Source organism: Pelophylax lessonae (assembly GCF_965119305.1).
Source record: "Pelophylax lessonae genome assembly, chromosome: 1".
NCBI lineage: Eukaryota > Metazoa > Chordata > Amphibia > Anura > Ranidae > Pelophylax > Pelophylax lessonae.
Window position 1 is genome coordinate 496,606,220 of NC_138768.1, and position 25,884 is coordinate 496,632,103.

General features: G+C 43.6%; 1 protein-coding gene across 1 annotated transcript in view; it reads right to left on the reverse strand.

Annotated features, from left to right (window-relative positions):
• LOC309547132 (scaffold attachment factor B1-like) overlaps positions 1-25,884 on the reverse strand; it is a 119,083-nt gene that overhangs the window by 55,190 nt on the left and 38,009 nt on the right. The window contains exons 7-11 of the mRNA XM_082246922.1: positions 24,062-24,165; positions 23,621-23,770; positions 20,177-20,280; positions 17,368-17,480; positions 5,700-5,874 (exon numbers count right to left, since the gene is read on the reverse strand). Of these exons, the coding sequence (XP_082103048.1) occupies positions 5,700-5,874; positions 17,368-17,480; positions 20,177-20,280; positions 23,621-23,770; positions 24,062-24,165 (646 nt within the window). The remainder of the gene's footprint in view (positions 1-5,699; positions 5,875-17,367; positions 17,481-20,176; positions 20,281-23,620; positions 23,771-24,061; positions 24,166-25,884) is intronic.

The window sequence follows — 25,884 nt, forward strand, 5'->3', positions numbered from 1 at the left end:
GCGATTCAGAGCCTTGAGGTCCAGGATTGGACATACTTTGCCTTCTTTCCTGAGCACAGAGAACAGGTTTGAATAGAACCCCTAAAAGCATTCCTGAGAAGGAACCGGCACAATCACCCCTTGCGACAGCAGATCTTGTACCGCCTCTCGTAGAAACCTAACCGGTCTGGAGCTAGGTATAGATTGGACCGGAAGAACATGTCTGACGGTCGAGACCAGAATTCGATCTTAACAGGATTAGTTTGTGGACCCATTCGTCCTGAATCAAGGAAGTCCATGGTTCCGGAAAGTAGCAAAGACACCCCCCCCACCCCAGATATGGGTGAGGGCGTCCCTTCATGCAGACCGGGATTTGTCTGCAGGTCTTGATTGCCCCTGTTCTTTGCTTACCCATCCATGTCTTCTTGGAACCCCGAGAAGACCTAAATGGCTTAGATCCTTTCTCCTGCATGCCGGAGGCTCAAAAGGGCCACCTGTGGGCTGTGAAATAAGCCCCCGTCTATTACGCGATGGCTTGCTCTTGGCGGATTGAGGAAGAAGAGTACTCTTCCCCGTCTGAGTCCTTAGATTAACTCATCCAATAAGGAACCAAATGGTTTCCCGAAAAGGGGAGATCTGATAGAGCCTTTGTTGAGGCCAGATCTGCAGACCAACTTTTTAGCCACACTATGCATCTAATAGCTACCCCCACCGCGGACACACTGGCAACAAGAGGGGCCACATCTAGCGACGCATCACATATAAATAGTAGGGCTTGGACAATCTGGTCCGTTAACTCAGTCAGGCCCAGTGCAGACTCATCTGCCGTTTTTTTGAGTTTACCGCACTGACGCCAAGTGCCTCCACCAGCACGGCTTCACACGAGGATATGTCGCCCTTGCCACCCGAATGCGATGACGTAGAACCCTCTAACCTGCGTCGGCCATATCTACCTAAAAATCTGAGGTCACAGGAGAGGGCATAGGGCACTTTTTACTAGTGGTATTTTTGATAACCATATCCACTTCTGAAACCAGGTTTTCCAAAACTGCCGTTAAGGCAGAAAGGGGTAGCGACACTGAGGTCCCTGCAACCGCAAGGTAGGTAGGTGAAATTTGTTCTTGGGATTACATTACGAACTCTGGAATAACGCAGTGTCACTTTAAGAAAACTGCAAAAAAGCAAAAAAAAACAGCCCGCACTGCTGCACCAGTGGTACTACAAGTCCCAGCCACTAGCACAGCCGATAGGGTGAGCGAGGAAGACCTACAGGGACTCTAATATACATACCACCAATCGATATGGAGTAGAACAGGATCACCCGCCCGATCGTCAGCGGGATAGATTATATTACTTTCCGCATAGGGAAGTATATAGATCACTATTTACAACCTCTTATGTGTAAGGTTGCTTCGTATATCAAGGATACTAAAGATACCATTAATATTCTAAATATTATCACTGTAGAGGAGGTTTGCTAGTGACAGCGGATGTCCCCTCTCTATATACGTGCATCCCTCACACTTTGGGTTTTGAGGCAGTGGACCATTTTCTATCAACCGAATCTTCCATCTCCATTCCCCAACGTGAGTTTACTTTGGAGCTTTTGATATTCGCAACAGGACGGAACTATTTTTGGTTCAATGGCCAATTCTATTTAAAGCAAAAAGGTGTAGCTATGGGGGCTAAATTTGCCCCCAGTTTAGCGAACCTTTTTATGGCCAAATGGGAGGAGGCTGTCATCTATCCCTCACAACAACCTGAATTGGCGTTGTTGGTGCGTTATATAGACGACATCCTCCTCCTTTGGAAAGGTGACCTTCCATCTTTGGATACCTTTATGTCTTTTTTAAATTCAGACGATATAGGTATACAGTAAACCCCCCTCCATTGCGGGGGTTACGTTCCGGACCCAGCCGCAAAAAGTGAAAATCCGCAAAATAAAATCCCTATTAAAATGCATTGTAGGCATGTTTTTTTTACTGTCACTGTACGTGTAAAAGAATTTTAAGGTCTTTAAACACACTTTTAAAACAATAGAAACTCATTTAAACACATAAAAGATACATAGCAAGAGCCATGGAAAACACAAAAATATTTCATTTTTAAGGATTTATATAGTAAAACAACATTACAAAAAAAAAAAAAAACGCAATATACCGGGACCGCCAAAACTGAACGCGATGGAGCGGGGGTTTACTGTACAACTTTCCTATGAACATAGTGCAAACAATGTTCATTTTCCAGACCTCGAGATCACTCGAGTAGAGAATAGGGTTATTACCAACACCTTTTTTAAAACAACTGACCGCAATTCCCATTTACCCAGCGACAGTTGTCATTACAAGCCATGGTTGAGTGGCGTGCCTAAAAGTCAGTTCCTTCGTTTAAGGAGAACTGTACCCTCGATAGTTATTACTTCAAACAATCACAGGTCCTCAAAAAAAGATTTATAGCTAAGGGCTATGAATCCAATATCTTGGAAAGTGTAATTAGGGAAGTTGCCTGCAAGGACAGAGCCCAACTGTTAGAAAACTCCACTCATCACAATCATGATAATCCAAACTTTACCAAGTGGTCACTATTCACTGAATACTCTGTTCAGCACAAACAAAATTAAAACAATTTTTTCCAGACATTGGGACATCCTAAAAAATGACCGTAAAAAAAAACATCCTAAAAAATGACCGTATTTTAGGTCCTGTTCTCCCAAACAGACCTTTGGTCACTTTTTTTTTTTTTAATCTTTTTATTAAGTTATAAACAATAGAAAAACAACTTCAACAAACAGCGGTGCAAAGGTTCAGACCAGGAACTAGCTGATCAACCGTACAGGCATGTAAGGCACGGTACCCGCGCAGGGGTCCAAGACCTTTGGTCACTTTTAGAGGTGCACCCTCTCTCAAAAATAGGGTAGCCCCGAATGTGTTGGACCCACCTTCCAAACCCCAATTTCTTACCAACTAGATTGGATTTTTTCCTTGTCGGAAATGTAGAGCGTGTCAGTTGAATTGTGACAAAAGAAGAAAGTTTATTTCCTTTCAGTCTACGGTCACAAATTCTGTATACCAAATAAAATTGTTCTCCACGTGTGCTACCACATATGTTGTCTACGTGTTGACTTGACCCTGTCAGAAGCAGTATGTTGGTCGCACCAGCAGACCATTCTACGTTAGAGTCAATGAGCACATTACCAGCATTATCACTGGTATAAGTAAATCATAATGTGCCTAAGCATAATTTACGTCACCATCACAACAATCCCACAGGGACCCCATTTCAGATCATAGATCATTTTACTGTCCCCTGGAGGGGTGGATCTGGTATACGGGGAGTTTCGCATTGCGAAACACATTGGATCGACACCCTCCAATCCTATTATCCGTTCGGTTTAAACATTGAATGGGATATTAATTTATTAACACATCTTAATTTGATAATTTGGTATTACTTGATGTCCCATTTAATGTACCATTAGTTCATCATATTTGCTCTTATCCTCTTTTTCTGGTATTTAACTTTTTACATTTTACTTATCTTATGTGGTCATATTATTTTAACGATTTTATGACATATCTTCTTTTGGTAGAGGATATACGTTTTATATTATTGTTTCCACCTGTGGATATATCATTAGGTTAGCTGCCTATTTCCTTATTTAGAGACACGCCGGGTGCCTGTCTCCCGAGGGGTGGTGTTTGTTTACATGCCGAGCCTCTGTTTGGCGCTGGTTAGATATGCGCTCCACCAGTGTTATGCGCATTTACCTCACTTCCGGTAAAGACCGGAAGTGACGCTGCGCCGTGTTGGTCAGTTTCAGAGAGGCTCGACATGCATGCCACCTCGTCTTTCTACTCAGACTATAATGCTTGGCAGCTTAACACTGGTGGGATCCGTTTTTTCATTAATTATCAATTATGAAGCCTTTATAGGTGTATGGATTCCTTAATAGCTTGCTGGTCAAATCTTTTGAGAATGTCCTCAGCATCAGGATTGTGCCTGTATAGCCAGACTTGCATTTGTTTGTCTTTACCATTGGAAATTTTGTGAGTGTTACTTCCCTTTTTTTAATAAACATTTTATTTGGGTTTTACACTATGTTTGTTTCCTTTGGTTTACTTCCACATGGGTCTGGATTTCTGTCCGTTATCATTTCCAACTACCCTGCTGGATATATACCTGGGAGACATCCGTGGTTGCAGATCGTTTGAGGAATCTTATATCATAACAGCCTTTTTGACCCTCATGATATATGGAATTTAGGGTCAACATCTGGTGAGCGCATTTTATTTGGTGTTGGGACATCAGTATCACGATTTGCCTCTCCACTTTGGATGACTCCACGTGCACTTACCATTGTGAACTTTATGAACTTTCTTGATTGCAATCATTTACAGTTTTTCACGTTTATTCATCTTATTTGTTTCTATTGAGAACTGTTGTAGTTTCTCATTTAGCGCTACACTCTTATTTTCATTCCAACTGTTTTCGGGCTTTCTTGTGCATTTTTAGAAGAGGCTTCCTTCTGGGGTGACAGCCATGTAGACCAATTTGATGAAGTGTGCGGCGTATGGTCTGAGCACTGACAGGCTGACCCCCCACCCCTTCAGTCTCTGCAGCAATGCTGGCAGCACTCATACATTTATTTCCCAAAGACAACCTCTGGATAGGACGCTGAGCACATACTCCACTTATTTGGTCGAATATGGCAATGTCTGTTCTGAGTGGAACCTATCCTGTTAAACCGCTGTATGGCCACCTTGGCTACCGTGTCGCGGGTCAGTTTTGGGTCTTGGCAATCTTCTTATAGCCTAGGCCATCTTTATGTAGAGCAATAATTCAGATACTCAGAGAGTTCTTTGCCATGGGGGTGCCATGTTGAACTTCCAGTGACCAGTATGAGAGAGAGAGAGAGAGCGATAACCCCAAATGTAACACACCTGCTCCCCATTCACACCTGAGACCTTGTAACACTACTAACAAGTCACATCACACTGGGGAGGGGAAATGGCTAATTGAGCCCAATTTGGACATTTTGACTTATGGGGTGTACTCACTTTTGTTGCCAGCAGTTTAGACAATAATGGCTGTGTGCTGAGTTATTTTGAGGGGACAGCAAATTTACACTGTTATACAAGCTGTACACTCACTACTTTACATTGTAGCAAAGTGTCATTTCTTTAGTGTTGTCACATGAAAAGATATATTTACAAAAATGTGAGGGGTGCACTCACTTTTGTGAGATACTGTACACACACACACACAAGCACATACCAAATACAGAAAAGTTTCTTCACAGTAAGAGCTGTGAAAATTTGGGATAGACTCCCTTCAGAGGTGGTTCTGGCCAGCCAACTCGATTGCTTTAAGAAAAAAAAAAGCCTGGATTCTTTCCTAGGTGGAACTATTATAACTGGGTACTATTATTTATAGGTAAAGTTGATCCAGGGAATATCAGATTGCCTCTCGGGGGATCAGGAAGGAATTTGTTCCCCTGCTGTAGCAAATTGGATCATGCTTTGCTGGGAGTTTTCGCCTTCCTCTGGATCAACTGCGGGTATAGGATTGTGTATATGGGATTGTATGGTTGGGTTTTCTTTACTGTTTTTTATTGGGTAAGCCAGATGGACTTGTGTCTTTTCAACCCAACTACAAGTAATATGTCTGCAATTCAATTAAACCTAGGAACAAAAACAAGGGAGCAATTCTGTAGCCTCTACAAAAGCCATTGCCCACAGGCAAAATCAAGAAAACAGAGAATCCCATATTTAATACTAACAATAATATTCCCTTTACATATACATACCCTTTCCTTTGAGTCAGATGTTTTCACACTGATTACAGGCTCTCCCTTTGACTTATCCATAACAACAGTCCTTTCGGTTCCTCTACTCCCTAAAATATCAAGCATGCACATTAGAGAAACTGAAATTGTCAAAGTAAACATAAAAGGTAAAAAAGTTATATACATATATATATATATATATATATATATATATATATATATATATATATATATATATATATACACACACACACACACATATATATATACATACATACATACACACATACATACATACATATATATATATATATATATATATATATATACACACACATACATACTTATACACATTGCTACACACTAACTTTACCTGAAACTGCATTACCCCCATAAGGTTAACTATTGTAATTTGACCAATCTACTGGAGAATGAAGATTAATGGGCGCTCCTGCTTGGGGATAAAGCTTCAGTTCAGGCAGTCATGATGGAGGTGCAGCCAGACTGGTATGGATGGCACAGATGCACAAATGCGGCGCTTACTCTTTATATTAGTCTATATACTGGAATAAGAAGATTAATGGGCACTCCTGCTTGGGGATAAAGCTTCAGTTCAGGCAGTCATGAAGATGCAGTAGGGACTGGTATGGATGGCACAAAATGCAGCACTTACTCTTAGCCACAGTCCCACGAACAGGCAGAAAAGACCGAAATGCGCCACTCATGGTGTATGCATCTATCTGCATAGGAGGTAGGCGTTCTTCCGGGTCCGCGGTTTTTCCCTTAGACTGGCCAGCAGCAGCCGAGAGATAACACTAGAGAACCAATCAGGGGACTCCCTTCTGATCAAGGCAGCAGTGAAGCTCAGTCACTGGAGGGCAGCAGTAACCGGTTTTGGAGCATGGGTGAACCGCTCCTTGAAGGACGCATGCTCTGAAACCGGTTACCGCACCCCCGTGTCACCACGTTCATGTGGCCCTCCAGCGACTATACGCTTCACCGCTACCTCAATTAGAAGGGAGTCCCCTGATTGATTCTCTAGTGTCCTTTCTCAGCTGCTGCTGGCCAGTCTCAGGGAAAAACCGCGGACCCGGAAGGACGCCTACCTCCTATGCAGATAGACGCATAGCCTGGGTTCACACTAGTGATTGAAGTTAGATTCTTTTAAAGAATGGGTTAATTTAGAACTACTCACTGAAATGAAACGATTCATGAATCGAATCTTCAGTTCACTTGCTGAGTCTGCTGACAAGCAATTGAACCGAAGCTCTGACTCAACCCGAAGTAAGGGTGAGTCAGAGCTTTGATTTACTTGCTTGTCTGCAGACTCAGCAAGTGAACTGAAGAATAAAACAACCCCTGTGTAGTGTGCACCATAAACATAAAACTAACGCACAGAGCTGACATTCTAATAAAGACATTCTAATATTCCAGTCATTAAAAATATTTGATATTTTATAGTTTTTTTTTTTTTTAAATCCTTATAGTAAATGTGTCTAAAGGGTTAAATAATTAACCCTTGGTCTGTCCTCGCTGTCTGTGCCTTAGCACTGCTGCTGCATGATTATTGCTTTGGCGTTTTGTTCTAATTGTGGTGAAAGATTATTTTACTGTACTCGGTTAAACGATTCTTTCAGTGCGTGTTCGGTTCTTTCACTCAGTAACTGGTCTGGTGTGAGTACTACTGTTACAGGCTTAGTTACCCTTTCCAGCACGTCAGTGCGCTGGGAGCGTCTGATTGGCTGCAGGGCGGAGCTAAGCTCTCACTCTAGGATCAGATTACCGGACCGCTGTAACGTTAGAAAACCATACCCCGTGAGAAATCCATACCCTCGTCACTTACTGTCAGGGACATCTGAGCAGTGTAGCAGTGCGCATGCTCACAGCCCCGGATACGTCATTGAACAGCCGAGGGCCTGACAAGTGCGCATGCTCCGAGGGTATGGTTTTATCACGGTAGTGTGTGTAACGCTACACTTGCGGCGGATACATTAAAACAGCTGTGCTGCAATATGAGTCATCTCCGCTCCTATCCCTGACACTTCCCTGATCTTGGCTAATAAATATAAAAGCGGCGGCAGGTGTATGACATCTAAATGACGGAGATGCCGGGCTCCGTGATCCACTTTTATATTTATTAGCCAAGATCAGGGAAGTGTCAGGGATAGGAGCGGAGATGACTCATATTGCAGCACAGCTGTTTTAATGTATCCGCCGCAAGTGTAACAATACACACACTACCGTACTAAATCTATACCACCCGTAGGTGCACCGGAAGTGACGAGGGTATGGTTTTCTCACGGGAATGGTTTTTTCACGGAACACCGGTCTCTATTTAGTGACTCTCAAATTAACCGTTTCATTCAGAGTCAGTTCAGGGAGATGAAAATAATTGATTCAAAGGAATGATAGTTCATGAACTTACTGTCACCTCCATGTAATTTCTATGTCACTGGGTCAATAAAATTATTTACATATGCTCCACAGTGGCGCCTTCCTTTTCTGCATATGAACAAATTCCATGACTTTGCCAAAACTTTGTGGGGTTCAGTCATTTTCCAAAACGTTCCCAGGCCTGGAAGGTGCCATGTCAAAATCCCATGACTTTTCCTTTTCCAGGAATTTCATGACCGTACGAACCTCGATACAGGACACAAGTTCTTAATCTTAGACAAATGGGTAATGCAGCCCCAGGTGACTGGACATGGGCCAAAAAAAAAAAAAAAAAAGAAAAGCGAGTGCTTTGTCCTTCAATGTACTCAGATTTTACTGCGAGTACAAAAATCCCATGTTCTCTTTTTTTAGTCACTGAAGGACACAGCCATTCTTCATGACAGATGGAACATCTTAAAGTGTGAGAAAGAAGTGTGGGCCCATTAAAACAGGGAACCACACCAGAACTAAACTGACGAATGCAAAAAAACTCAGACCAAAGCTGGCATCTGCTGGAAGTCATGTCAACCTACAGCACTACGTAATAGTGGATAAAGATGACCAAGTAGCCACCTTGGACGAGGGTAGAGATTGGGGGGGAGGAAACAAGGTCTTCAAGTGGATGGCGAACACCACTTTATAACAGAGAAGGGCCAAGAACCACTTATTCTTGTGCAACACCAAAAACGTCTGTTCACAAGAAAGGGCTGCTAGCTCAGACACCCTACATGCGGGAGGTAATGGCCACTAGAAAGGCCACCCTCCGAGAGACAAAAGGGAGATATTGCAGAGGTTTTCAAAAAGGAGTCTTTTGCAAGCCGAAGGGATAAGATTTATGTCCTCAGGAGGTCTAGGAGAGTTGGAGGGGTAACTCCCTGGTTAACCCTGTTGCATTATCGGGACCATGAAAAGGCCCTGCGGCTGGCTAGGGAAAAGGCTGTACTTAAATATGATGTAGTTCGGGTGTCCATCTATCCGGACTTCTCGGCGGAGGTGCAGAAGAAACAGGCCAAGTTCCAGGTGGTCAAACAGCGCCTGCAGAGGGTGCAGCTGCCCTATGCCATGCTTTACCCTGCTCGCCTGTGGGTTACTGCACGGGGTCAAACCCATTTCTTCAATACTGCTGGAGAGGCTGGATGTCAACGAACCGTCCCTGCGGGTGCGACAGCGTGAGGTGGCTGACCCCTGAGGATCCCATCTGTTGCCAACCAGGAGCATGATGTCTGTTTGGATTGTTACCTGCATGCGCTCTTATTGGGGGTGTCCTTATTTGCCTTACCGGAGGCCTTTACCGTTTGTCTATTTAGGCAGGATGGTTCCAATTAAAATGCAATGGAGATATCTACATGTGCTTTGCAGCACCTAGTGTGTTGCTTGAAGGAATTCACCCACAACTTGACTGAACCGTGGATGACTCTTCTGCCACATTGGCACTGTTTTGTTTTTGCTTGGACTTTTCCCTCTTTGGCCCCGGATGCCCGGCTTCTGGGACTTTTTGTTTTAGCCCTTTTTTCCACACAGGCTTTGCTGCATCTTTTGCTGATCGCATCTCCCAGAGGACAGATTCCTGATGTGGTGGTGGTTTGGGGTGCAATGTCCCTTTGCGCCCCTGCGGTTGCTTTATTTTTCTTACCCTGTATATGATTATGCACAGTGTGGACTATTTTGAATGTACCTTTGATTTCATGGAATGTCCAGGGGTTGGGCGATCCCTTGAAAAGGGCTATGGTGAACTCTGTCCTGCGTAAGTATCACCCAGCAATTATCGGTCTTCAGGAGACTCATCTTACCGCAAACACGATTGGCTGTGTTCGGTATACTTGGGCACGACAGATTTATCACTCCACACATACCTACTTTTCTAGGGGGGGTGTGTATCCTGGTCCATAGGTCTGTGGATTACCAGGAATTGTCGAAAGTGTGTGACACGGAAGGTAGATTTATATTTCTGCATTGCACCCTGTATTCCCGTGTATGTGTGCTGGCTATGGTATATATCCCACCTCCTTTCTCAATGCATGTGTTGAGGGAACTGGTGAAGTTCACATTAGACAAACCTCACGCATTGCTGTATGTTCTGGAGGACTTCAAACGGGGTGCTGGACCCCTCCAAGGATAGACACCTAGTGTAGGGCTGGGTGCTCGTGGCACCCCGTTGGCCCGTTTTCTGAGTGAAATGTCTTGGGTGGATGTATGGAAGATCCAGCACCCTGTTGCAACCCAATTCTCTTGTTATTCCAAGACACATGGGTCTTTGTCTCACATAGACTTGTGGTTCGGTACCCCCCAATCACTAGAGACGGTCTCTAAGATTTAGTATGCTCCTCGGGTGTCTGACCACTCCCTCTGGTGTGTTGGATTGAAATGCAACCTAGGTCGTCCCTTGGCGTCTCAATGCATACTGGCTGAAGCATTTCCCCTCCGATAGTAACCTACCTAGAGCCATGGCTCACTTCTTTCTAGACAATGACATGTATCCAGATCTTTTACTACAATGGGATGTGTTTAAGTGCCATCTGCGGGGGGTGTTCATCGATACAATAAGGTTAAGACTTCTACCCGGGAGTGGGAGGCACACCTGACTACGCATGTGAGGGACCGGGAGGAGGAGTAGGTTGACCGACCCACTAAGGCGTCCAAGGCTGCATGGCTGTCGGCACAGGATGCATTGACTAGCTTTGTCTAGTCAAGGGCGGAACGCAAGTGGTTGTTTTCTAAGGTCACCTTTTATGAGGAGGGGGAGCAGACTTGCCGTCTCCTGGCGAAAATTGTAAACGGCCAGCTAAAAAAGTTAGGAGACAGTTTTTTTTTTTTTTTAACAAAGCTTTATTTTCAATGACGAAAATAACCAATCTTAAATTTAAACAGTGCAGCAAGGTTGGGGCGATAGGAGATCCAGTGACCAAGAGTAACATATGCCACCCTAGGCCCCTTTCACACGAGCGCCTACGCTAAGCAGAATCCACATGCTCAGTGGGGATCTCTCTGCTGATCCCCGCTGAGCAGGCGGATGACAGGTCCTGTCCGCTCTGCTATGCAGACACAGCCCATTCTCCTCTATGTGGCAATCAGATGGAAACGGACCGTCTGTTTCCATCCGATGCCATCCAATCCGATTCACTGGACGGATGGTAAATAGAACCACCATCCGTCTGTTTTTGGCGGACAGGATCGGATGTCGGCGGCTTGCCACTCCATAGAGACTGAAGGGTCCGATCAGGTCCACCTGAAAAATTGACAGGCGGACCTGATCAGAAAGCCAGTGTGAAAGGGGCCATCAGCTGTGTGGCATGGCAGGGAGATGAAAAAAAAAAAAAAAATTTCCATAAAAGATTTATTGTGAATAAGGGATTATAATACAAAACAAAATATCAACACATTGCAAGGAGATTACAAAATGCAATTTTTAAAATAAGGCCCCTTTCACGCGGTCCACATTCCGTTGCAGACTGTGCTCTGCTCAGCAGGGATCGATCCGCCGATCCCCGCTGAGCCGGCGGATGACAGCTCCGTCTCCGCACTGTGTGCAGAGAGGGAGGTGTCAGAGCCCCGCTGCTCTCTAAGGGGAATCGGATGCAATCCGATCCAATCCCCAGGACGGATGGAAAATAGGGTTTCCATCCGTCCGGATTTCACGGACAGGATCGGATGGGCAGCGGGTGTCAGCTGCTCCATAGGGCTGAATGGGCATCCGATCAGATCCGCCTAAGAAACCGACAGGCGGATCTGATCAGAACGCCCGTGTGAAAGAGCCCTAACACTCTTTTGCAGAAGTGCATAAATATGTAGGACACATTATCCTTGAACTTCCAGGAGAGAGCGGTGTAAAATGGGATTTAAAAATAAAATCAAATACCCACACTCCCTGCACACTTACCTTTAAGCAAAGGGCGCCAGATGCACACTTACCTTTAAGCAAAGGGCGCCAGATGAAGACTGCAAAAACTTCTGGCGGGCATTGAGAACAAGCAGTGGAAATTCCTTGCATTCATACGGTAGTTACTGCTTGTTTTCATACTCCCGGCCACCACAAGAGGCCGCCAGTTCCCCATTGGCAACATCTCAATGAAGAAGGCCCAAAAGCCGGGGCCTCAATTTTCGGATGATGCGGTAGTTCGAACGCTCGGGGGGGGGGGGGGGGGGTGCAAAGCGAGAGGACATCTCCTGCAGTGCACCCCTAATTCTAGTCGCAAATGCGACCTGGCGCCCGGGGGATTGTCGAACCCTGACCTATGGTGCTTCGGAGCTGGCTGAGTACTTGCAAGGGGTGGATCTCCCAGCTTTGTCAGCCACGCATAGGGCCAAATTGGATGCTCCCATTACCCTGGAGGAGCTACAGGAGGCCAGCTCTTTTCCTACCTTTAAGGCCCCAGGAGACAACGGGCTACCTATGGAGGTATACTAGACCTTCCCTGACACCTTAATGCCACGACTGCTGCGGGTCTTTAATGAATCTCTTCGCTGTGGTCGTTTGCCTCCATCCATGTCTGGGGCCAGCATCATTCTGCTCCTGAAACCAGATAAACCCCCTCTGGACCCTAACATAGACCGATTTCCCTATTGCAATCAGACATTAAAATCCTGGCCAAGGTCCTTGCCCGTCGGCTGAACCAGGTGGTTGCTACCATTATTCACGACGACCAGGCAGGGTTCATGCCCAACAAATCCACAGCTGTTAATCTCCGTACAGTGTATGTTAAATATGCAGACTAGAGGGGACAATGCGGGCTCCAGAGCCCTCTTGTCCCCCGACAGTAACAAAGCCTTTAATAGTGTGGAAAGGGCATACCTCTGGGCGGTGTTGGAGAAATTTGGTTTCGGCCCCACGTTTATAGCGTGGGTTCGCCTCCTTTACCAGGCACAGCGGGCAGTTATTCGGGAGGGGGGCAGGCAGTCTGTACCATTTCATCTGGAGAGGGGGACTGACTAGGCAGGGATGCCCTTTGTCCCCTTTACTGTTCGCCCTGGCCATAGAGCCCCTGGTAGCGCAGATTCGGGCCAGTGCCTCGGTGGTGGGCTTTCAGTATGGGACCTTGCATGAAGATTTTATTGTATGCTGATGACATGCTGCTGCTCCTGGGGCACATGGGACCCTCTTTGCGAGCTGCGATGCATATCATTACCGTCTTTGGTGGCTTTTCTGGGTTTACCATCAACTGGTCTAAGTCGGCCTTATTGCCCCTGGATCAGGGGCTGGACCCTCAGTTGGTCACATTTTGCCCTGTGCCGGTGGTGCAGCAATTCAAATACCTAGGTGTAGTGATCTCGGCTACCATTACTGGCTACGGTCGCTTGAACATATTGCCACTACTGACGCGGTTTAGAGACAAAGGTTGCTATCTGGTCTAAATTGTGGCTCTCGGTGGCTGGGCAGGTTAATTTGGTGAAAATCTTCATGCCCCAACTCCTGTATTTTCTCCATAATACACCGGTGGTTATCCCGCCAAAACTATTTCGGCTGGATGAACTCCACCTTCTGTTCCTTGCTGTGGCGGTCGGGTGTCGCTAGAATTCAGTTTGAACAACTGTATAGGCCAAAGGATAGGGGAGGGCTTGCCTTTCCTAATCCTTGGATCTACTATTTGGCAGCACAGATGCAGAACCTACTAGGGGCCCTCAGGGTAAGGGACCGGGGATTCTACGCTTGGGGGTCATGCTTCATGACACCGTTCCTGGGGCCTTGGAATCGCAATGGTTTCTGAAGTCCAACAAAATGTTTCCCACTTATAGATTAATACATAAAATTTGGGCTAAGGTGAAGCCGCTTCAGAAGGTTACTGGCTTCACAGACTACAGTCCACTCTGGGATAATCGAACGTATCCGGAGTTGGCTAAGCTGCAGTGTGCAGCTCGGTGGAAGGCAAGTGGGGTTACTCACCTTAGACAGGTGTTTGACCGTGGCCGCCTGCTGGAATCCGAACAGCTGCGAGCCAGGTATAACCTACCCCCGGGCATGTTATTTTCATATATGCAGTTGAGGCATGCAGTTCAGGCCCAGCCCTCTTAGCCCTGTCAGGAATTGCCCCCGCCTACGGTCTTCAATATGATGAAATGCTATGACTCAACCAAAGGGTTCATTTCTGAGTGCTATTCCATGCTACTAAGTGTCTATTTAGATAAATTTCCTAGCCCGGCTAAAAATCACTGGGAGATGGATGTTGGGGTCCATACTGACGATCAGTGGGATGAAGCGCTAGAGTCGGTGCGACACTGCTCTTTAAACATTGCGCAACGGCTCTCACAACTGTACATACTCCTTAGGGTGCACCGCACCCCCCCTCCGACTTCATAGGATGGGTCTCAGGACGGACTCCTTGTGTACCAGGTGTAATAGGGATTGTGGGGACCTCATTCACCTCCCATGGCGTTGCCCTGAGCTCCACAGGTACTGGATGGCGGTGGACCGGACCGTTAATGCTGCATTTCTCCTATCTGTACCGGTAGATCCAAAGCCGTGCCTTCTTGGTATGATGGAGTAATACTCGGCAGATGTCAACGTTCGGTTGGCACTGGCTAGGGTATTGTTTCAGGCCCGGAAGCTTATCCTGCAGCACTGGACGTCCCCGTCCCCTTCCACGCTGGAGATGTGGGAACACGCCATGGGGGTTACTCTGCGCTGTGAACGCATGATATACCAACATAGAGGTGTACCGATAAGATATGAAAAAATATGGGGGTGGGTGGCTGGTACAGCCGGGTTTGGCCCCCACAGACTTGATTCTCGACCATCTGTTACAGTGATGCCCTGCCTTTGTTGGTGCGGGGGGGGGGGGGGGGGGGATTGCATGGTATGCCCTGGGACCGTAACATTGTGACTGTCTGTATTTTGCTGGGGGATGAATACTTTTGGGAGTGCCTTACTTATACTATCTGATTGTCTATTCTCCTTTTGCAAGGGAGTATGTTTTGTGAAGCCTTAAGTTCTTGTTCTTTTAATAAACTTTGTTTCTGATTAAGAAAAAATAAAAATAAAAAAAAGAACAGTCAGATACCTGGCCCTTCACAGTGCTGAGGGTCAAGCAATGATAAATACCTCTTTAAAATGATAAAACGGGAGCAATGGAAAAATTGTGGGGATGAAACACCAGAGGCCCTCACTAGGCAAAGTAGGCCAAACCAGCAAATGGACTGCCAAACACAAAGCCTAGTGGAAAGGACAGCCTGGGAAACCTTTGTCCTTTGGCACCCGTCTTCAACAGCCAAGCAGAGAGCAACTGCAACTAACTGAACAAGATGCGCAGACTAAGCCCTGCATGGCCAGTCTGGAGCCATCAGGATAACCAGAATGCCCTCTTGTTGGGTTCTTGCCAACAAAAGGAGGAGTTTAAGAAGGGTAAAGGCACAAATAAGGGTGTACATGTGCCACGGAGCCACCAGAGCACCCAACACTTATGCCCATGGTTTCTTTGACCTGGCTACGAACTTGGGAAATAAAGATAAACTGATTAGCAAACACAGAGGTCTCTACCCGTGGAGATCTGGAAAAGTGTTTTGCTTCGAAGGAAGCCACCATGAGGGCCAAAACGTAAGCAGAAATGGATGCGGTTAGAGGAAGTAGGCAATGGACACGAAAAGAGAAGCTTTTGAACTGTATATGGCGGAAGGAAAATCCTGGGGACTGTCGTGTCTAGAATGAGTGCCAGGTATGCCAAGCGAGGGGATGTAATCAAAACTGACTTGTGAAGATTCAGTCCCGGTTCACATATGTACGATGACCGACATCTAGGGCCGAAACAACTAATCAACAACTAAATGATTATGAAAATAGTTGTCAACTATTTTAAACTATTTCAGAAAGAGCACACAGAAAACCATTCTGCATTATTTACACATCAATGGAGACCAAGTACAGAGCAGTGCGGTAAAATGCCACATGCCTGCATTTTTCTGCACCAAAACTCTGTCCATGCATTTCTATTCACCACAGAAACAAATAAAACTGCATTTTGACGTTTCTATGTCGCCACTGCCCATACAGAGCAAACACCAGCCTGCATAGGAGAATTTTTCTGTGAGGGCCAGTGCGAATGAGCCCTATATAAACCGAATACAGATTTCTGTAAAAAATCAAAATGTAATTTTATTAAATGTTTGTCCACCCCTAACTCCAAAAAACAAACAGTGGCACTTCAAACCTCATTTTGCCAATTTAAAATTTCTTTAACCGGGATCTAAAACCTCAGATAACAGAAAAACAATCTTCTACTCCTCTAACAATTAGGAATCTAACTATTCATTGGACAATTCACCCAGTGAAAATTTATACACAAAAAAAAAAAAAACACAACACACAAGATTCACAAAGATCCAATGGAATTCAATTCATTCATCTGTTTCTGCAATTCTATTATGAAGGTAGCTGATGGGTAAAAATTGCCTAGTGAAATGTTGCAAAAGTAAATACTTTATACAAAAAAAAAAAATCCACACTTAAAATAATGTAAAATCCCTTCATTCTTAAACCTGTGCATCTGTTTCTAAAAGAACTTAAAGAAGGAATGTGATAAAGCTAATAATGCACTCGATGTGAGATTGCTCTCGGATCATCTCCCTTACAGAAGATTATACTGTATAAACAGATGCTTACAAAACACCACAACACTAAGGCTCCATGTACACGGGACGTTGTTAAAAGTCCCTTTGAATGCTGGAATTTTTAGGACGTTTGAAACGTCCGTTCGGTCGCGTTTGTACTCGCATTTAGCGGGCGTTTAGCAGCGTTTGCGTTTAGAAGCGTTCCTAGAGGTCAAAAAAATTATTCCCCTTTAAAATGGAAAAACGCGAACGCTAAACGCGGGTCATCGCGTTCAGACGCGTTTGAAACGCCGGGAAACACACGTTCGAACGCAAATAATTGCGTTCTAAAAACAGTCCCTGAACGCAACTGCTGGCAAATGACTGTAAACGACCAGGTGTACATGGACAGATAAGATAAAATGTAGATGGGTTCAGGGGCTTCTAAAAAAAAAACGCCCAACTGCTCCTAAACGGCCATTTCCAGCGTCCCGTGTACATGGAGCCTTAGATAAAAGATCCTTGTAGTTGCAATTATCCGTTTTACCATTTTGACAAAGTACATGTTTGCTTTACTCGTCACGATATGCAAACTTACATTTAATTTATTAGATACAATGCATTGCAAAAAAAAAAATGAAAAATAAAAAATCTACCTGATTTGCTAGTCCTAGATCGATCACTTCTGTGTTCATCCTTGGCTTTTTCCTTATCAGTTGTTTTATCATCACCTTTATCAGAAGTTTCATCTTTTAGGCTTGGGGAAGACCTGCACAAAATTTTCTTTTTAAAGTAATTACAATACACGAGTTGCTTCAAACACAGTTGTAAAAAATTACACACTTTATATAACAAAAAAAATAGTATAAAACTCCTGCGCCAAACCCTACCAGCAATATAAAATGCAGGTAACTGCAGACCTAAATATACATTCTGGCAATAAAAGGATGCCGCGCTACTTTCACCTCTCATGAGATAAATTCCATCTACTGTACGTGAATAACTTTAAACCAACACATGCTCAATTTGATGAAACAAATCAAATACAATAAAGAAACTATACCATACAAATTCTCAGTGGAACATCTAAACTTCACATTAACCATAAACATTTTTCGGGGAATGTAAATAAATTTATGAGTTCAAGTGTTGCTTCCGTGAACATGGACAGCTTATGATAGACAAGTCCACACTGTGTTGCTTCATAACACAACACTCAAAGAGAAAAAAAAAAAAAAAAAAATCGGGCGCCAGAGCAAGAAGGAATTTTACCTAGAAAAGTCGTCCGTAGCTGCTGAAGATAACAAAACAAAAAAAAAAAAAAAAAACAATTTGGATCTGTGAAAAGTGCTTTGGACATGTACACTGGAGATCAAAATGAGAATTTATGAACACTTGATTTTTTTCAGAAATAATGTAATCTTCGTTGCTTAATATTGGATACAATTTTCCTTGTGGCTTTACCATGCTAATAGAACAGTGTTTTTCAAAATAACCAAGGCACTTAAAAAAAAAAAAAAAGAAAAAATTTATTCCGTAGAAAACACAATGATCAAAATTAGAGAACCGCAATGGCTGTAGCACTTTGAAAGATTACAACTAAATCTTCTGAAGGTTACATCAATTTAGTAGGAAGTGTACAGGTCCTTGCTTTGAATGACTTCAGCACATCTGCAGCCACAGGACAAAACTAGTCGCTCACACTGCTCTGGTGTCATTTTGATCCACTCTACTTCCACAGTTCTGTGACAGTGTTTCTCTGCCATAACTTCGCCAAGGATTTTCCAGAGGTTTTCTACTGGGTTTAGATCAGGACTCTGGGCTGGCTATTTCATTATTTCAATGTTTTCAGCTTCAAGGAACGGCTTTATCCGTTTTGCTGTGTGACAGAAGGCATTGTCGTGCATGAAAATTGCTGGCTGATTGGTTGAACGCAGGGAAGGAACCGCATGTTGTCAAAGAATGTTCTGATTAACATTTGCATTCACTGCCATGTAGCTGTATAAGGCCCAACTCCTGCTGCAGAAAACACCCCCCAAACCACGAGGCTCCCCCCTCCACCTTTCACTGGCTTCTTTACAAACTTTGGGTTCAGTCTTTCCCTAGTTTTACAATGTTTCCCACCGGACCCAAAAAAATTAAACTCGCTTTTATCCCTAAAGTGAACTTGACCAGTTCTCAGTCCACACAGTCTTAAGTAAAGGTTAGTCTAGCCTATTGAATTCTGCTAAGGAGAGGTTTGGTAACTGCAGAGTGGGCTTTCACTCCAAATTTTCTTCAAAGGCGAGACACAGTATGATGAGACAGATCCCTACTCGGTTCAGCGCTGAACTGGCATGCAAATCGCAGCTGCTGTGTTAAGCCATTGAGATTATCTGCATTATCCTGTCCTCTCTTGCATTTGTCTTTCGTAAATGACCAGCCTTCTTGGGGGACTTAAATGAGTTTGTGACGTAGTAAGATGCAATATTTTAGAAATTACAGATTTGGAAGGACAAACTTCTCTTGCTATGGCTGAAAGGGTCATCCTTTTGGCCTTCATCTGGACAACCTGCTGCCAGAGGGTTTTATAGTCACTTTAAAACGAGTCACCATCTTGCAAAGTTAGAGAAAAATGGAAAGTTAGGCTGCTAGTTAACCGGTTGCCGAACGCTTACCACATATTTACTGCGGCAGTGTGGCTCTCCCAGGCAAAACGACGTAGGGCTACGTCGGTCGCTTGGAAGCAGCTAGGGGGCGAGCGTGCGCCACCGGCAGCACGCTCCCGCCCGGCTCGTCAGCGGGGAAGCCGGTGCAGCGGGCAGGCGGCGCCGATTACTGCCTGACACCCGTGATGGTTTCCCGCTGAGAGAGAAGAACGGTCAGCTGTTGTAAACACAGCTGACCGTTCTTCCTGGAATGATCAGAGCCCCTGTGATCCTTCTATATAGGACTCCGGACACAGGTCTTCATGGTCATTCCACAAACCATGCCCCTCACAGTTAGAAACACGCCCCTAGGTACACATTTAACCCCTTGATCACCCACACTGTTAACCCCTACCCTGCCAATGTCATTATTATAGTAACTGTGCATATTTTTATCACTGATTACTGCAGTAATGTCACTGGTTCCCACGAAAAGTGTCAAAAATGTCAGTTAGGGGTCCAATCTGTCCGCCGGAATGTCGCAGTCAGGCAAAAAAGCAGATCACCGCCATTACAAGAAAAAAAATCTTCCCCGCAGTTAGTAAATGCAATAACTTTTGCGCAAACCAATCAAAATACGATTATTGCGATTTCACCCAACCTAACAGACCACCTCCTATGTTATTATTGCACCTCCAAATCGGTCACATTTTTTAGGGGAGAAAAAAAAAAAAAAAAAGACAAATCTTGTTTTTTTTGGACAATTGGGTATAAATGGAAGCACTTCCGTTTACATCCGCCTGCCCCCTATTTAAGGTCAAGAGAGAAAAATCCTTACTTTTCATGCTTGTCTGTTGAACGCCGCTGGTCGCTGCTTGATGACTTTTTTGGCTCACTTTCTTTTCTTTCCAAAGGTCTCTTACCAGCAGGCTCATTTTTTGCCTACAAAAGGTCAAACAATTCACATTAACAGAGAAACCAATAGCTAGTTATTACTCCCTGATAGAGCCGATTAGGGATTCCACTGCAGACATTACTGAAATCAAAATGATAAATTATGCACTTTTAACAACAAAAAAAAAAAAAAGAAAAAAAAGAAAAAAAAACATGCTGGCAAACTAGTCTACACATACAGTGTGCATGCCTTAATGCAAATTTGTGATTCCCAAGATAACCACTTTTAGCTTAGGGGGAATTAGGCGCTTAACCACTTCAAGACCACAATACATGTATACATACTGGATAAGGAAAGCTGCGCTTAGTGACACGAATAGATAAATTGAGTCCAAATAAGTCAACCTCGTTGAGACGCTCAGGCGGGTGTTCCTAGCTGTCCGGCCGGCAGCTTTGGATTCAGCGCATACTTATATGCTTTACGTGTAAGTGCATTACTTTTACTTTTTGGTTCTAATAAAACGGTTTTACACTATGGGCATCTCTATTGTTTATATGTGAATCCGGGAGCCTTGTTTGTGGGTCAGCCATCTATACCATCAGGGACGGAACTTATGCATAGAGGATAGAATACCTTGTCTGTGAATATCGGTTTTGTGAATCCTGCATACATCTGCTTATATCTGGTAAGCAGGGATTACTAGTGACGGTCCTAAAGGGGTCACGGGTCATCTGAGTGTTCATATATGCCTGTTTTGCTGCACTATCTGGTAATTTAACTGTGATCTAGGTGGTGGGTCAGCTCATCTCTTTGCTTGTCTTTGTCATCTGAGACAGCTTTTGGATAGTTCTAATTTATTTTGCTTTCCCATCTGATCCTGGGACGGATACCTCTGGGACTGGACCTGCCCACAGGGGATAAGTGACCGCATCCAGGGACATCTTGATTTGTGATATAAGCACCTATATACACACACAATCTGGTAAGCGGTGACTTCTGTCAACGGCCCTGAAGGGTTCCTTTACTATCAGAGTGATCTCACATGCTCCTTATACCTACACCATCTGGTAATTACATCGTGATTAAGGTGGTGGCTGTTTTGTTGGCTTAGTCAGGATTGCTTTATTTGTTATTTGCTTTCTCTGATAATCCATCTGGTAAGCAGCCTGTGATGGTGGTGGTTCCTATGAGCACTTTCCTTGTCTGATACACACGGGTGATATACTTTCAATATACAGTATCACGCTATGTATTCTTATTTTTTATTTGATATATCCATCAACTTGTAACCCTGGGACGGAAATTTCTGAGGAGGAATTCTTCATAAACTTCCATCAGGCTTGGATACATATACGCAAGGCCCAATTTGCTGCTGCATCTGGTAAGCAGTAATTTCATACGTAATCTACATCGGTGGATGTTCGCTTGAAATTTTGGACCCTTATTTGATCATTTCATATATCAACACTGAATTTTGGGACTTATTTGGACTCAATTTATCTATTCGTGTCACTAAGCGCAGCTTTCCTTATCCACTATTTTTTGTTGTTTTTCACATATTAAGTTGCCGCTACTTTTTTTTTGATATTTAGCGCAGTTTCTCCCCTTTCTTTTTTACATGTATACATACGTTGCGGTTTTACTGGGATTATAGCTAAAGACATTAGCTATACCCCCATATAGTTTTACAGCTGGCTTACATCCTGAGCCGCTGGAACGATTTCAAAAGCGGCAGAAGGGGACTTCTTTAAATAAAGCGTGACATGATATCTATTTACTCTGCTTAACTTATACAAAAGACTGGGGTATACCATGGAGGGTTTTTTTCTTTTTTTTTTTTTAAATGCATATGCAAAACAGCTGCGCAAATGTCGTGACAAAATATAAATATACATTTAAACACACACATACCTATCTATAGATATGCCATTTTATTCCCAAGGGTCTCTGCAAAAAAAAAAATGTAGCATGTTTAGGGGGTTAAGTATTTTTCTACCAAAAAATACTTAAACTTCTAAACAAAAAGTGCCAGAAAAAGCCTGGTCTTAAAGTGGTTAGTTCAAAGGTTTTTAAACACTTGCCGCCTAGGCCGATTCAGACTTTCCTCACGTTGAAATCTGCCTTTTTGCTTGCTAGAAAGATACTTAGAACCCCTAAACATTGTATATTTTTTTAAAGCAGGGACCCCCTAAATAAAATGGTGCTTGACGCGACTACTCTTTTGCAAGGTATTTGTACAGCCATTTTTAAAACTCAAATATGCAGGAAAAAAATGTACTTTCATGAATTTTAGTGCACAAAAATACCCAATATTTGTGAAAATAAAAGTTATGCTGAGAAAATAGATACACATTTTACCAATTTAGAGTAAAACAAGAATTATTGCGCACACTGATGTTCATGAGGATACCTCACGTGTGGTACAGTCATCATTTACTAGCGTGCAGGACCTACGTGCCCATTTGTGTATAAGCACAGGGGGGGTGGGGGGCACTTTAAAAAAACGTTTATATCAGTTTACTTACATAAGGTTGTTTCTTCTTAACTAGTCCCTTTAATTTTTTTTTTTTTTAAATCCACTTTATTGCTATCACAAGGGATGAATATTATCTCGTCATAGCATGGGCAGTGATAGGTATTGAGAGATCTGGGGTACATTAGACCCCAGATATCTCCGTTGCCCTTTTAGAGATGGTCATGATCAGATGTTTTACAAGCCAGTAATTGCTTGTAAACAGACCGAAAGCAGAAGCAAAGAAATAAATTGTTGCTTCTGGTTTCCTTTGTCACAAAAGAGGGGTTGGTGCGGATGTACCTGACTGTGTTCAGCTGGACTTAACAGGACACAATCAGTCCTGGTCTCCCCAATCGCACCAGAGAGCCCCCCTTCCACACACTGTCAAAAAAATTAGGTGACTATAGCTCTTGGATCGCTTCTGCAGAAAGGCCAGCTGCAAATTTTGATGACATAATGCCCTTAGGATGCACCCAAGTTATTAATATAGACGTGTCATTGCTACCCCCCCCCCCCAAATAAATATCCTTAATTGTGACAAAAAACATACTGTTCTAGGCACAGCAATAGAGAATACCAGTTGTCCTAGGCCACGTAAGAGATCATTGATGGTTATGGTCTGTCCAAAGCACTGCTGAAAAACACATGAGCTAGGGCAATAAGATGTAGCATCACTGCTTTAGAATTTTTCCCCTCTCCATCAGGAACACTGAAAACTGAAGTTAAGCCTGCTTATATTTTGACTTCCCTGGTTTCTCCACTCAGTAAGCCATTTCAATACAGACGAGGATCCTATACAACTGTGGAAAACTGAAAGGCTGGATCTTCAGCTTTAAATGATCAGGGGGAAACCCAAAGCATAATATACATACTTTTTCCACTGAAATCATCCTTCCATGAAGCTCTGTTCTGTGTAGATGATTAATACATTTTGTTGCATCCTCTGAAGATGACATAGTTACAAATCCATAGCAGCGAGCACCAGGGCTGCGAGCATTAGTTACCACCTTGGCACCAACAACCTTAAAATTTGAATTAAAGACAAATTGTTAAGTCTGCACATATTTTTATTTAAAGTTAGAAAAAAAAAAAAAGTGCGTCAACTGTATAATACTATTGAACATAAAACCTCTAAACATGATTTATGGTTTAAAAGTTTTTTTTTTTACACATCTCTTATTGGCTGTGCACTACTATGAGCAGAAATAGAAAATTACAGCTTTTTACCAACTAAGACAGACGTTAAAAATACCAAAGACAAATATCTGGTCAATGTACAAAATACTGACATTTAGGATAAAAAAAAATTATACCTTGCCATACTTGCTGAAGAGATTTTTTAGGTCTGTTGCTCTTGTGGTAGATGAGAGCCCACTAACCCAAAGATTCCTGCCAGAACTGTTTGCTCCAATTTGCCCTAGCAACCAAAATCAAAAAGTTAATAAAAGAGCGTGCGATAGAGCGCGAGCGTGTGAATATCTATCCATATCCAATATCCATCACACACACACACACACACAGTACAGACCAAAAGTTTGGACACACCTCATTCAAAGAGTTTTCTTTATTTTCATGACTATGAAAATTGTAGAGTCACACTTCAAGAGGTAGTCACCTGAAATGGTTTTCACTTCACAGGTGTGCTCTGTCAGGTTTAATAAGTGTGATTTCTTGCCTTATAAATGGGGTTGGGACCATCAGTTGTGTTGTGCAGAAATCAGGTGGATACACAGCTGATAGTCCTACTGAATAGACTGTTAGAATTTGTATTATGGCAAGAAAAAAGCAGCTAAGTACAGGAAAAGGAGTGGCCAGCATTACTTTAGGAAATGAAGGTCAGTCAGTCCGAAAAATTGTCCCCAAGTGCAGTCACAAAAACCATCAAGGGCTACAAAGAAACTGGCTCACATGCGGACCACCCCAGGAAAGGAAGACCAAGAGTCACCTTTGCTGCGGAGGATAAGTTCATCCGAGTCACCAGCCTCAGAAATCGCAGGTTAACAGCAGCTCAGATTAGAGACCAGGTCAATGGCACACGGAGTTCTAGCAGCAGACATATCTCTAGAACAACTGTTAAGAGGAGACTGTGAATCAGGCCTTCATGGTAGAATATCTGCTAGGAAACCACTGCTAAAGAAAGGCAACAAGCAGAAGAGACTTGTTTGGGCTAAAGAACACAAGGAATGGACATTAGACCAGTGGAAATCTGTGCTTTGGTCTGATGAGTCCAAATTTGAGATCTTTGGTTCCAACCACAGTGTCTTTGTGCGACGCAGAAAAGGTGAACGGATGGACTCTACATGCCTGGTTCCCACCGTGAAGCATGGAGGAGGTGGTGTGATGGTGTGGGGGTGCTTTGCTGGTGACACTGTTGGGGATTTATTCCAAATTGAAGGCATACTGAACCAGCATGGCTACCACAACATCTTGCAGCGGCATGCTATTCCATCCGGTTTGCTTTTAGTTGGACCATCATTTATTTTTCAACAATGACCCCAAACACACCTCCAGGCAGTGTAAGGGCTATTTGACCAAGAAGGAGAGTGATGGGGTGCTGCGCCAGATGACCTGGCCTCCACAGTCACCAGACCTGAACCCAATCGAGATGGTTTGGGGTGAGCTGGACCGCAGAGTGAAGGCAAAAGGGCCAACAAGTGCTAAGCATCTCTGGGAACTCTTTCAAGACTGCCAAGACCATTTCAGGTGACTACCTCTTGAAGCTCATCAAGAGAATGCCACGAGTGTGCAAAGCAGTAATCAAAGCAAAAACGTGGCTACTTTGAAGAACCTAGAATAGGACATATTTTCAGTTGTTTCACACTTTTTTGTTATGTATATAATTCCACATGTGTTAATTCATAGTTTTGATGCCTTCAGTGTGAATCTACAATTTTCATAGTGATGAAAATAAAGAAAACTCTTTAAATGAGGTGTGTCCAAACTTTTGGTCTGTACTGTACATATACACACACATGACACCGAGTCACATGACAACGGAGGGGGGAAAAAACACAGAATTTTTGTAAGAACTTACCGTAAAATCCTTTTTTCTGATGTTCGACAGACGCAGTTCCATGTAGTCAGAGACTATAGGGTTATGCTCCTCCTATCAGGAATAAGCAATAGGCAGAAAAAA